Below are 13,641 nucleotides of genomic sequence, written 5' to 3' on the forward strand. Positions count from 1 at the left end.
ATCGAACCCGGTACCTCTGCACTGTGAAGCCGACGTGCTAACCACTGGACTACCGGGCCGCCCCATCATAAGAACTGGAATATGCAATTTTACGTATCATGTACGGTATGATATCACACAACCCAACTGATAACTCTTTATTTCCTTTTGTGTCGCAGCTCCCTAGTCCAACTGAGCTACTCTCGACCTAAAGGAGCAGGATGACAAAATGGCCCAGTTGCTGGTACCGCCTGGTCCTGACAGCTTTCGCCCCTTTGTCCCGGAGTCTCTGGCCGCCATTGAAAGGTGCATCGCCGAAGAAGAGGCTCGGAGACCACGGGGAGATCGTCGCAGCGACTGCGACGATGACAACGGGCCCAAGCCCAACAGTGACTTGGAGGCTGGAAAATCACTCCCTTTCATCTATGGTGACATCCCTCCCGGTTTGGTGTCCACTCCTCTGGAGGATTTGGACAGCTATTACAGCAATCAGAAGGTCTGTTGGAATCCATCGCTAAATTATCTGACCCTCCAGTTTCTGTTCAGGGGTTGGGGAATGGACGTAGTTGAAATTTGGTAACAACGAGTGCAGTGGCACCTTGAAACCACTTTGTGAATGCCCCAAATGGCATCCAATTTGGGAGTACGGTAAACCTCACAGGGGAAAGGGGACTGAGCCATTCCATGAATAATGAAAAACTGTGAGTAATTAATGCCTCCCTAAAAATGATTAGAATTGCAGATATCAAATCGCTTGAATCTTAAAAATGTACTACAAACTATGACCCCAAAACACTTCCCTAACCTTCAGCAGGAGGTTATTCCAAAGAGAGGGACCACCAATGGAAAAGGCTTGATTCCCGCTGACCCTCCGCGTAGTTCTCGGTACCTCTGATAGTGTCTGGTCCGCAGACCTGAGGCACCGGGCAGGGGCGGAGGAGCTCAGAAAGGGACGGTGGAGCGAGGACAGTTAACGATTTGAATCAAGTAATAGAATGTTAAAAATAATTCTAAAATGAGCCAGTGAAGGGATACCAGAGTAGGGGTTATGTGCTCCCTCTTACTAGTACCAGTCACGATACCAGCAGCAGCATTTTGGACCACCTGGAGACACTTCATGGAGGATCGTCTGACTCCAAAGTAAAGCGAATTACACTAACCCGCCTTAGACGTGACGAAGGCATGAATGACTGTTTCAAAGTGTTCTTGAGAAAGAAGAGGCTTTACTTTATCAAGCTGCCTAAGAAGTTGGATTCCACAACGGCACCAATTTGCCGGTGCAATTTAAAATCACTTGTCCAGTTCAAGACCGAACGTACATAATGAAATTCAATGTCTTCGCTACTTTTTGTCTCCTATTCAGACCTTCATAGTACTGAATCGTGGGAAGGCAATCTTCCGTTTCAACGCCACTCATGCCTTGTATATTTTAAGTCCCTTCAACCCGCTTCGGAGGATAGCTATTAGAGTTTTAGTCCACTCATATCCTTTTCAAGTGTGTTATTGACAGTGCTTCATATAGATTGAGGTGTTGATCAGACAAGCTGTTATTAAATGTAAGTGATGAGGAAACTATATATCAGTGGTTCTTAACCTGGGTTCGACCGAACCCTAGTGGTTCGGTGAATCAGTCTCGGGGGTTCGACGGAGCCTCTGCCATGGAGGTTAAGACACACACACGACTCATGTTTTCTATTGTGTTCCTTGACTCTTGTGTTTCAACGATGTTCAGCATGTTGATCATGTTCACCATCCTAACCAACTGTGCTTTCATGACCCTAAGTAACCCTCCGGAATGGGCCAAGAATGTGGAGTAAGTCCCTTTTCTCTCTTTTCCAATTGAGTCATTGCTTCTCTGTTCTCATAAATGACATTTTCGCGCTTTCGTAAGATACGCTCGTCATAGAAACAGGCATATCTTTTTTTGTTCTGGGGCAAGTCTAATATATTGTGCATGAGAATTTGGCAAAATTTTTCATTACATTGCCCGGTGCACTGACATTGACAATTTAGTCAAGTCAAGTCAACAGTATTTCTCGAGCACTTTCAAACAGCCATCGCTGCATACAAAGTGCTGTACATGGAGCAATTTAACATGCACAACAAACAGTAAGACAAATAGGTAATAAAGGCTTAGAAAGCACCAAACAGTAAAATCAAGAACAAAATTTAGTGGCAGAGAGTAGACTAAACTTTATAGCTTAAGAAATCAGGTCTAAGTTGTGGCGCAGGTGATGTATCGAGATTTTGGTGGGTTTGATCTCGATTCTGGTGAATATCTTTCATTCATTATACTATGACATCAGTGTGCATCCTCTAAAATAATCATAGTAGAAATCAGTTCATTGAATGTGTTATTCTTCATACTCTCATCCTCAATATGTTTTACAAGCACCCCCCCTGACCGCGGCGCAACTGGCGTGTCTGTGGTGGGGCGGTTTGACTGGCACATTCAATTCCTTGATAATTTTTTTTGTTGTATAGGGAAAACATTGGGTCAAAAGATAAATATGAGATGAGATTTTATTTCCTGGCATTTACATGTCAATTTTGAGACACAACTTAGAATTCGTTGACTTCTGCAAATGGAAATGCTGTCCATTTGAAGCATTTGCTCGATTTCTTTAAACACTTTAGTAGTACGGTAACCCTCCCTCGCATTGCCTTTGCTCGTGACGGTAACAAAAGCCAAAGCCATGTTTGATCACAAATAACGTAAACATGACAAGACGGATGAATCAACGCTAAATCATTTAGCTACCGCCGTCTGTCTTTAATACGATCTTTGTCATTGTTGCTTATTCGCCAGATACACTTTCACAGGGATTTACACTTTTGAGTCCCTCATAAAGATCCTGGCCAGAGGCTTCTGCATGGGGAAGTTCACTTTTCTGCGCGACCCTTGGAACTGGCTAGACTTTAGTGTGATCATGATGGCGTAAGTATCTCAGCCCACTTTCACCCTTTTCGACTTTCAGATCAAAAGATGCGCATCAGACAAAAGTTCACAAGTCCATCTTTTATTTCATGCTATTTTTATCTAGCTATGTTCAACAACTCAGGACAGAGCAACTTTTGTTTGAAGCCACCCACTTGAGCCAAGTGAGCAAAAGTATAGGAACAGGCTTTCATATTTGGTGGCATAACCTTTATTATGTGGATTTCTCTCCCGAGTCTCCTCTGCAGGAGGTGAAATACATGCTCTGTTGGGTTGAGGTCTGGTGATTGACTTTGCGAGTCGAAGTCCTTCAATTTTTCTCCCCCGATTAAGTCCTTGTATCTATTTTCTTTGGGGTATTTTCTTGTTGCATGACGCAGCTTCTCCAAATTAATTTGAGGGCATTTTTCTGTTGTAAAAGATGCTTTTTGTAGACTTCGGAATTAATTCTGTTGTATGCTACCATGATGAATTACATCATCAGGAATCAGCCACGAAAGCCCAAGGCCACACCTTCACAAAAACAGTGATGAAAAGAAGTTTCTTGGTGAGAATTTACTTCCCAGGGTTGAATATCCGGTCATATCACCTGACCAAAACTGACGCAATTCTGCTTGTGCCCTAAGGTCCAATCCTTGGATAGTCACATGTATTCAATGTCATCCTCCACGCTCCTTCTTCATTGATTAATTTCCCCCCAAGCTCAGGAGCTCAATGGTCAGGCCGATTGCCTTCAGGTTGAAGGCTGCAGGCATCGCGGTGCATTTCTGGCGGGATCAGAGTGTGCGCTTGTACAGAGCAGATTTGAATCGCCATGAGTTGCTACTTTTACTGTAGCGACTCATAATTGAGGCACGATGGAATCTTTTTAATTTTTTACTACTATCGGTATACATGAAGGCTTACTTTTTTTCCTTTTTTTTTGAGAGTGGTCTTTTCTTTCCTAAATGCCCGTTGTGTGTGTTTGTGCTGATATTTGAGCAATGCTATGTGATAACTGTGCATTTAATATCTGCAGGTATATAACAGAGTTTATAAACCTAGGCAATGTTTCAGCTCTGCGCACATTCAGAGTATTGAGAGCTTTGAAAACTATCTCAGTGATACCAGGTAAGCCTGCCCGAATTTATCCTCCTGTGCGTGACCATTTGCCACTCCCTCCCCTTTTCCACGACCCCTCCCCCCCCCTTTGTGTCATTGTGCTTTGGGCGTGGCTGCCTGCGTTGTGTGCGCGTGAACATGTGCAACCCGAAAACACCTCGCAACTCCCCGTACCCCGCCGCACTTGCCCCTCCCCCGCCTCGCTACCTCCTCCCTTACAGATATGTCACAGAGTTTGTGAACCTGGGCAATGTATCGGCACTGCGAACCTTCAGGGTTCTGCGGGCCCTGAAAACTATATCGGTCATCCCAGGTGAGCACACCATCAAGGCCAAAAGGGACGAATGAAATGCTCACTGCTATAAGTGGCGTTTTTGGCAACATCTCATTTTGCCATCCTTCAAGTTGCCTTGAAAAAAAAAAACGAAACAAACAAAAAAAAGATGGGATCTGGTTCCAATCTGCATAGATTTCAAGGATTCCTCGCTTTTAGATGAGTAGAAAAGCAGAATTTGAAATCCATTTTTTGCCTTGAAAAAGCCACCTGTGGACTTTGTGTTTTTTTCTGTTTTGCATGAGACATTGCAAAGGAAGATTTTCTGGTGGCAAAACTAAACGTGTGTGCGTTTGTGTGTCATGTGCATAATTCCTGTTTGAGGCATCTTATGTTCTGTGGTGAGTGATAGTTCGAAGCACTTTTCATTGAGAAAATCAATCAGCAACTCACTGGTAATTGCATATGATGAAATCCACAGCCATGCCAATGCCCCCCCCCCACCAATAAAAATAAATAAATAAATGAAGTACTGCATTAGTTAAGGCGGCCTGGTAGTCCAGTGGTTAGCGCGTTGGCTTCACAGTGCAGAGGTACCGGGTTTGATTCCAGCTCTGGCCTCCCTGTGTGGAGTTTGCATGTTCTCCGCGGGCCTGCGTGGGTTTTCTCCGGGTGCTCCGGTTTCCTCCCACATTCCAAAAACATGCATGGCAGGCTGATTGGACGCTCTAAATTGTCCCTAGGTGTGAGTGTGAGCGTGGATGGTTGTTTGTCTATGTGTGCCCTGTGATTGTCTGGCAACCGATTCAGGGTGTCCCCCGCCTACTGCCCGAAGACGGCTGGAATAGGCTCCAGCACCCCCCCGCGACCCTTGTGAGGATTAAGCGGTTCGGAAAATGGATGTATTAGTTAACAAATAATTTTTAACAGGATTTTGTGATGAGCTTTGGCATTGTCACAACATTTTTGCTGCGAAAATAAATTTGGAAGAACACAAGCTATTCCTGTGGAGTTTGCATGTTCTCCCCGGGCCTGCGTGGGTTTTCTCCAGGTGCTCCGGTTTCCTCCCACATTCCAAAAATATGCATGGCAGGCTAATTGAACACTCTAAATTGTCCCTTGCTGCGAGTGTGGATGGTTGTTCGTCTATGTGTGCCCTGCGATTGGCTGGCAACCGATTCAGGGTGTCCCCCGCCTACTGCACGGAGACAGCTGGGTTAGGCTCCAGCACCCCCGTGACCCTAGTGAGGATCAAGCGGTACAGAAGATGAATGAATGAATGAACAAGCTATTCCCTCATAGTCTCACCTCAGGAAATATAAGTTTCTTTTCTTCAATATTGTGTTTTTTTTTTTCGTCTTGTCTTCCAGGCTTCAGATGACTTGTGCCGGGTAGTAATCGTTTCTCCTTGCGCCATGTCTCACCACCCCATCCCCCCCCCCCCCCCCCCCCCCCCCGTCTCCCACTCAGGCTTGAAGACAATCGTCGGCGCATTGATCCAGTCAGTTAAAAAGCTGTCGGACGTTATGATCCTGACGGTGTTCTGCCTCAGCGTCTTTGCTCTCATTGGCCTGCAGCTCTTCATGGGCAATCTAAGGCAGAAGTGCGTGCGCTTGCCCAACATTGGCAACGACACCAACAGCAGCAGCACTTTGGCCGCCGACATGTTCCTTTTCAATAGCAGCCTCGCGGAGGTCAACGACACTTTCCTGAACAGCACAGAGAGCAGCTTCAACTGGACCAAGTACATCAACGATAGCGGTAAGCTCGGTAACGAGGGACGGATGTGCTGCACGTGGCTTCAAATTAGTTTACAGAGTCAGATAATCCTTACTGAAAGAAAAACCTTACTTCACAACCGCCTAATTTAAAGTCTGACATAGTGTGAAACAGTGAAAAAAAGACTTTATGAGCCACTTAAGGCCACTTAAGGCAAAATGTCATAGAAAATGTACACAGCACTCCAACTAATATAATGATGACGATCTCATCCCATTTTACGTTTAATTTTACGAAATGCAATTTAGATGAGCACAAAGCTATTATTTTGTTGTATATGAATAGGTGGATTGAAAGCTTAATTGGTTAATTCGGCCATCTATCGAAATTTTTCTGCTTGTCATTCATCGCATATCGCTGGAATTGGGAGAAGAACAAAATGACATTATCTACGCAAGAGCAAATAAATTAAAACTTTCAGATCAATTAACTGAGCAATCAAAAAGTACAGTTGGATTTAGGTTTCGGGCTGCAACTAAAGGTTATTTTAATTTTCAATTAATCGGTTGATTATTTTGGCATTTATTTACTGAATCATTCATCTTCCTAACCACTTGACCCCCACTAGGGTCGCGGGGGGAGCTGGAGCCTATCCCAGCCGTCTTCGGGCAATAGGCGGGGGACACCCTGAATCGGTTGCCAGCCAATCGCAGGGCACACAGAAACGAACAACCATTCGCACTCACACTCACACCTAGGGACAATTTAGAGTGTTCAATCAGCCTGCCACGCATGTTTTTGGAATGTGGGAGGAAACCGGAGCACCCGGAGAAAACCCACGCAGGAGAACATGCAAACTCCACACAGGGAGGCCGGAGCTGGAATCGAACCCGGTACCTCTGCACTGTGAAGCCGACGTGCTAACCACTGGACTACAGGGCTGCCCTTTACTGAATCATATTTTTTTAAAATTTGTTTTTAATTCCATCCATTCAGTAAAAAACAAAAATTGATCAACAAAATCGCTCCTCAAAGAAAAACAAAGCGTGTGTGTGTCCTTCAAACGACTTGACTTTCCAGATCACTGAAGGCCCATTTAAGAGTGGCAAAAAGTGGTGAAATCAAAGCTTTAACATTTATGCTGTCTTCTCTTTTAGACAATTACTATTACCTCCCCGGGCGCAGGGATGCTCTGCTTTGTGGAAACGGCACCGGGGCTGGGTAAGGACTTTTTTACTTTTATCGAACAAGCTCTGACAGAAGAAAGTTTGCTCATACGTCATAGCCAAACCTGCGATTCCCACATCAAAATGTCCTTGAATTCCAAATGAACTGAAGTCATTGTGTGACAGGCTTTGCCCAGAAGGCTTCGTTTGCATCAAAGCGGGCCTTAATCCAAACTACGGCTACACAAGTTTTGACACTTTCAGTTGGGCTTTCCTGTCACTATTCCGATTGATGACCCAGGACTACTGGGAAAACCTCTATCAGCAGGTTTGTGGCTCGCACCCTCGTGACGTGTTGTTGCGTTGATTTCCAAAACGATTGCGTTATTGCGATCATTGTAATCTTGGATCCATTAGACTTTGCGTGCGGCAGGGAAGCCCTACATGGTCTTCTTCGTTTTGGTGATCTTCTTGGGTTCCTTCTACCTCGTCAATCTGATCTTGGCTGTTGTGGCCATGGCTTATGATGAGCAGAATCAGGCCACCATAGAAGAGGCTCAACAAAAAGAGGAGGAGTTCCAGGCCATGCTGGAGCAGCTGAAAAGGCAGCAGGAGGAAGCACAGGCAAGAACATTCATTCATTCATTCATTCATCTTCCGAGCCGCTTGATCCTCACTAGGGTCGCGGGGGGTGCTGGAGCCTATCCCAGCTGTCCTCGGGCAGTAGGCGGGGGACACCCTGAATCGGTTGCCAACCAATCGCAGGGCACACAGAGACGAACAACCATTCGCACTCACACTCACACCTAGGGACAATTTAGAGTGTTCAATCAGGCTGCCACGCATCCGGTTTTCTCCAGAGCACCCGGAGAAAACCCACGCAGGCCCGGGGAGAACATGCAAACTCCACACAGGGAGGCCTGAGCTGGAATCGAACCCGGTACCTCTGCACTGTGAAGCCGACGTGCTAACCACTGGACTACCGGGCCGCCCGGCAAGAACATGTTTAGCTTTTTAAAATTGAGAAGTGGATGTGTCGTTGGGCATCGAACTCCATTATTATTATGATTTACTATACTGTGAGAGGAATAAATACATACATAAAAGGAGCAGAGAACATGGATGATGTTGAGTAAGTAGTTTGAGTGATACGACTATTGTGTATTCATTGTCTCATTTAGAAAAAAAACATTTTGATATTTCATTTTCGTTTTAGTTTTAATGAGAGCCAAGCCATTCTAAACAAAACCCAGGATATGAGAACATTTCAATTGCGTTGGAGATGATTAGATTTGGAATTGCGCAGTATTATTTTTCAGCCACGCAAGCATCTATGCACCAGAGCAAACACCAGCAGCGGCACACTGCTCAAGAAAATGTCAATCCAGTGTCTCCAAAATCATCTTTCGACACCAGCTTCCTCTAAAATCCGATAACAACCATGAAAGACATCAAATATCAACAGATTAGAGCCAAAGAGCACAAATGAGTCTGCGGGCGATATGGTTCTTCCGAAGTAAATTAAAAAATGTAGTTTGCAAGCAACAAATAACGCAAAGATTCTGAGAGCAGACACCGATTTGTCAGCGCTGCCATGACTGCTTTCAGCTGGCAGGCTTTCTCCTCATACTCCTTTGCGCAAGCCTTTCAGACAGCCACCACGGTCGCCATGACAACTGTGTTTGGTTTTCCGATTGGTCGACAGGTTGCCGCGGCAGCCGCCACGGAGAGCGGGGAGTACAGCGGCAGGGGGGGCCCCGCCTCGGAGTCGTCCTCTATGACATCCAAGCTCAGTTCGAAAAGTGCAAAAGAGCGACGCAACAGGCGGAAGAAAAGGAAACAGAAGGAGGAAGAGGAGGAGGAGAGGGGCGCGTGCAACAAGTTCCATAAATCTGTAACTGTGGACAGCATTAACAGATCCTTCCACTTCTCCATGGATGTGAACCGACTTTCCTATGAGAAGAGGTGCTCCTCACCCAATCAGGTATTTTTTTTTTTTTTTTTACCCTCAAACACAATGACCTTTTACTTGTGTAGCGTATAAGTCGTTTAGCCGCTCTTGACCTGTGTGCCCACGGCACCGCTTAGCTCCTGTCCATACTTTCCATTGCCTTGAATGCAGGGGTCTCAAACTCAATTCATGTGGAGGTCTGGATCTCTGTCTGGGCTGCCTTAAGTATTCCGCAGCAAAACGGTTAAAGTATTACCAAAAAAAAAAAAAAAAGTACAACTTGTCCAAGTTTTCTCAATCTTCATTAATAGTTTAATAGTTATTAATAGGGGCGGCCCGGTAGTCCAGTGGTTAGCACGTCGGCTTCACAGTGCAGAGGTACCGGGTTCGATCCCAGCTCCGGCCTCCCTGTGTGGAGTTTGCATGTTCTCCCCGGGCCTGCGTGGGTTTTCTCCGGGTGCTCCGGTTTCCTCCCACATTCCAAAAAGATGTGTGGCAGGCTGATTGAACACTCTAAATTGTCCCTAGGTGTGAGTGTGAGCGTGGATGGTTGTTCGTCTCTGTGTGCCCTGCGATTGGCTGGCAACCGATTCAGGGTGTCCCCCGCCTACTGCCCGGAGACAGCTGGGATAGGCTCCAGCACCCCCCGCGACCCTAGTGAGGATCAAGCGGTTAGGAAGATGAATGAATAGTTATTAATAGTTCATTAATAACCGCTAATAGTCTGAGCCCTGACTACTAGCAGTTCTTTAGAACGTGGATAAAATTGGTGACCGGGAACGCTCTCTATTCTCCTTGGTTCTTTGCATACTTTTTAACATGTCTAGTTGAGTAGTAATGTCTGATTTGTGGAGCACTGCGATTTTCTCCGGACATTCAACACATCGGTGCGGAAAAAAACCCCCAAACAAACAAAAATAACATTCCATCCCCCTTTTTTTTCCTGGAAATTGGTTGACAACCTTTCTCTTCGTGGCATCTTTTGAAAAAGACATACTGGGACTGGGGGACAAGATCTTTTCCTTCCACTTGGTGTCACTTCAAAATTATGTTTCATCAAATGATGTCATGAGCCTGAGCGATGGTAGCCAATAAGTGATTTAAAAAAGTAAACAAAACACAATCCCCTCAGGGCAATGACACAGGAAAAAAAAAAGGTAAGGGGGCACACGAACCTGAAACTTTGATGTCAATTTAAGGGCCGCAAAATATCATCATGCGGGCCACAAATGGCCCCTGTAAGTTTGAGACCTTGCTTTATTGGGAGGATCGCCCCTGCCAATATGGCCGCCACTTTGGCACGTCCATGAGCAGAATCTATTCCGTACTGTATATATATTCATTCATTCATTCATCTTCCGAGCCGCTTGATCCTCACTAGGGTCGCGGGGGGTGCTGGAGCCTATGCCAGCTGTCTTCGGGCAGTAGGCGGGGGACACCCTGAATCGGTTGCCAGCCAATCGCAGGGCACACAGAAACAAACAACCATTCGCACTCACACTCACACTCACACCTAGGGACAATTTAGAGTGTTCAATCAGCCTGCCACGCATATTTTTTGGAATGTGGGAGGAAACCGGAGCACCCGGAGAAAACCCACGCAGGCCCGGGGAGAACATGCAAACTCCACACAGGGAGGCCGGAGCTGGAATCGAACCCAGTACCTCTGCACTGTGAAGCCGACGTGCTAACCACTGGACTACCGGGCCGCCTGTGTGTGTGTGTGTGTGTGTGTGTGTGTGTGTGTGTGTGTGTGTGTGTGTGTGTGTGTGTGTGTGTGTGTGTGTGTGTGTGTGTGTGTGTGTGTGTGTGTGTGTGTGTGTGTGTGTGTGTGTGTGTATGTATATATATATAATATATATATATATATATGACAACAGGGGCACAGCCTGGAAATACGTGTCCCAGTCTCTGTTTGTTGATTGTGTCACAGCACCAGTAAATAAGGGCCAATTCTGGAATTAACCGAGCTTGACAACTACTGTGCAAAGTGGCCTTTTGAGTTGACTGGGCGCTATTTTCTGTCTATTGTATCTGAAATCCTTTAAATTGGGATCCGTTAAATCAAGGTTCCATTGTGTTTATTAAAAAAAAAAAGTGAAATACTCTCATGCAAGTACTTTCAAAAGCTCACAGAAACTTTCTTTCACAGTCTCTCCTCAGCGTACGCGGATCACTCCTCTCGCCGCGGAGGAACAGCCAAGCTAGCCTCTTCAGCTTCCGTGGACGAGTACGCGACATGGGCTCAGAAAACGACTTTGCGGACGACGAGCACAGCACCTTCGAAGAGAGCGACAGCCGGCGGGGCTCCCTGTTCTTGCCACGTCGCCTGGAGCGTCGCTGCAGCGCCATCAGCCAGACGAGCCTCAGGGTGCCTCGTGTGATGCTTCCTGCCAATGGCAAGATGCATTGCGCGGTGGACTGCAATGGTGTTGTTTCGCTGGTCGGAGGAACCTCGGTACCTAACTCTCCTGTTGGTCTCTTGCTGCCTGAGGTGACTATATTTTTTATTGAAACGTTTTTTGCATAAATTGGTTGGGGACCTGACTAAAAAGATTTGATTCAAGTTGCACGTACTGACTTTGCTTTGACTTGGTATTCATTTTTCTTTGTCAAAAAGATGTCATTTCATCTGCTGTGTGCACAAAGCTGGCAATCCATCAGTATGCTATGATGTGGTGTGCCGAGTCCACCTCATGAAGCTTAACTTATGAAAGGCGCTCCGAAGGTTTTCACATTTTGATTAAAGCTTATAAAAGTGGGGGAAAAAAAGAGAATGACAACATTCAAGGTTGGACACAATAACAATATCCAACGTCATCCTTTCCTACATAACCGACAAAGAAAGTCAAGTTACAATACCTGTAGTTGGGCAAAGCTTCATGCCTGTTACGCGTTTGATTGAGAAAAGAACAAATTAATAGCCAAAACAGAAATTGCTCCCCCCGCCCCCTCGATATAATTGTATTAGCAACACTAGCTAACTAGCTAGCCATGAAGAAATGTCTTTTTAGAAGCGATTGAACATTATCATAGATGTATTGCTGGTGGTCCAGTGGTTAGCGCATCAACCTCACAGTGCAGAGGTAGGAGGGTTCAATCCCAGCTCCGGCCTCCCTGCGTGGAGTTTGCATGCTCTCCGCGGGCCTGCGTGGGTTTTCTCCGGGTGCTCCGGTTTCCTCCCACATTCCAAAAATATGCATGGCAGGCTGATTGAAAACTCTAAATTGTCCCTAGGGGTGAGTGTGCGCACAGGTGGTTAGCTGGCAACCGGTTCAGGGTGTCCCCCTGCCTACTGCCCGAAGACGGCTGGGATAGGCTCCAGCACTCTTGTGAGGATAAAGCGGATCGTAAAATGAATGAATGAATAGACATATTGTTAACTGTGGCTAAACATTCTCTTGTGTCTTCAAATCTGCTACCTTCCAACAAACTGGCCATCTTGCCAGTTACTTTTTAGTGAGAGGTGGAGCCATTTTGGTGCAGTATTTTTGTACAACATGAAATTTAACCATGCACCTGCGGACTGTGACTTGGAGTCTATTTGTCTCAACTTTGCTCAGTCTGACCTTTGGGTGAACCTGGTCGGACATCTACTTCACGGATTTTGGCAGCCGTCTTGATCGACTCTACATTGTAGTTTTCTCATGACTCTATGGTTAAGTATTCCATCAATATCTGTGATTGTGCTTTTTTTTCCTGTAGGGTACCACAACAGACACTGAGGTGAGAAAGCAACGCGCTGTGGATTATTTAGATGGACCAGGAGGCAGGCAAAGAGCCATGAGTGTGGCCAGTATCCTCACCAACACGATGGAAGGTCAGAATTCTTCCCCTTAACAGGTTTAAATAATAATAATAATAATAATAATAATAATAATAATAATACATTTTATTTGAAAGCTATTTTCATCACACTCAAAGACACTTTACAAGATCTTAAAACACAGGATAAAAATGTGCACTTGAAACAAGCATACATAATTTACAAAAGCACATTTATTCATTCATTCATTCATTCATTCATTCATTCATTCATTCATTCATCTTCCGAACCGCTTGATCCTCACTAGATGAACAAAAAGCAAATGGGTAAAAGAGATTAAAAGGTATTAAAAGCATTGCGGAACAGGTGAGTTTTAAGGGATGATTTGAAGGATTGGAGGTCAGTACAGTTGCGGATGTGTTGTGGTAGAGCGTTCCAGAGGGTGGGGGCGGCGACAGAGAAGGCTCGGTCCCCCCAGGTTTTGAGCTTGGTCACGGGGATGGCGAGGAGGTTTGTGTTTGAGGAGCGGAGATTGCGGGAAGGAGTATATTGGTAAAGAAGATCAGAAAGATGATAGGAGGGGAGGTGGAGGTTTTTAAGGACGGGGGTGATGTGATCACGAGTGCGGGTGTCGGTGAGTAGGCGGCGGCATTCTGGATGTACTGTAGTTTATTGAGGAGTTTGGAGGTTGCACCGTAGAGAATGCTATTGCAGTAGTCAAGGCGGGAGGTGATGAAGGCGTTCATG

General features: G+C 45.7%; 1 protein-coding gene across 3 annotated transcripts in view; it reads left to right on the forward strand.

The window, feature by feature from the left end:
- Positions 1-13,641, forward strand: part of scn1lab (sodium channel, voltage-gated, type I like, alpha b) — a 40,749-nt gene that overhangs the window by 10,655 nt on the left and 16,453 nt on the right. Inside the window, exons 2-13 of one of the 3 annotated variants that reach the window (XM_052059132.1) lie at positions 159-475; positions 1,343-1,460; positions 1,702-1,792; positions 2,789-2,917; positions 4,240-4,331; positions 5,763-6,053; positions 7,169-7,232; positions 7,364-7,505; positions 7,595-7,801; positions 8,883-9,161; positions 11,281-11,622; positions 12,834-12,948. In XM_052059132.1, the coding sequence (XP_051915092.1) occupies positions 209-475; positions 1,343-1,460; positions 1,702-1,792; positions 2,789-2,917; positions 4,240-4,331; positions 5,763-6,053; positions 7,169-7,232; positions 7,364-7,505; positions 7,595-7,801; positions 8,883-9,161; positions 11,281-11,622; positions 12,834-12,948 (2,137 nt within the window). In that variant the 5' untranslated portion in view covers positions 159-208. Of the gene's footprint in view, positions 1-158; positions 476-1,342; positions 1,461-1,701; positions 1,793-2,788; positions 2,918-3,935; positions 4,028-4,239; positions 4,332-5,762; positions 6,054-7,168; positions 7,233-7,363; positions 7,506-7,594; positions 7,802-8,882; positions 9,162-11,280; positions 11,623-12,833; positions 12,949-13,641 lie in introns of all 3 variants that reach the window. The other 2 variants (XM_052059131.1, XM_052059133.1) reach the window with 2 other exon arrangements.

Source organism: Hippocampus zosterae, chromosome 2, assembly GCF_025434085.1.
Source record: "Hippocampus zosterae strain Florida chromosome 2, ASM2543408v3, whole genome shotgun sequence".
Lineage (NCBI taxonomy): Eukaryota > Metazoa > Chordata > Actinopteri > Syngnathiformes > Syngnathidae > Hippocampus > Hippocampus zosterae.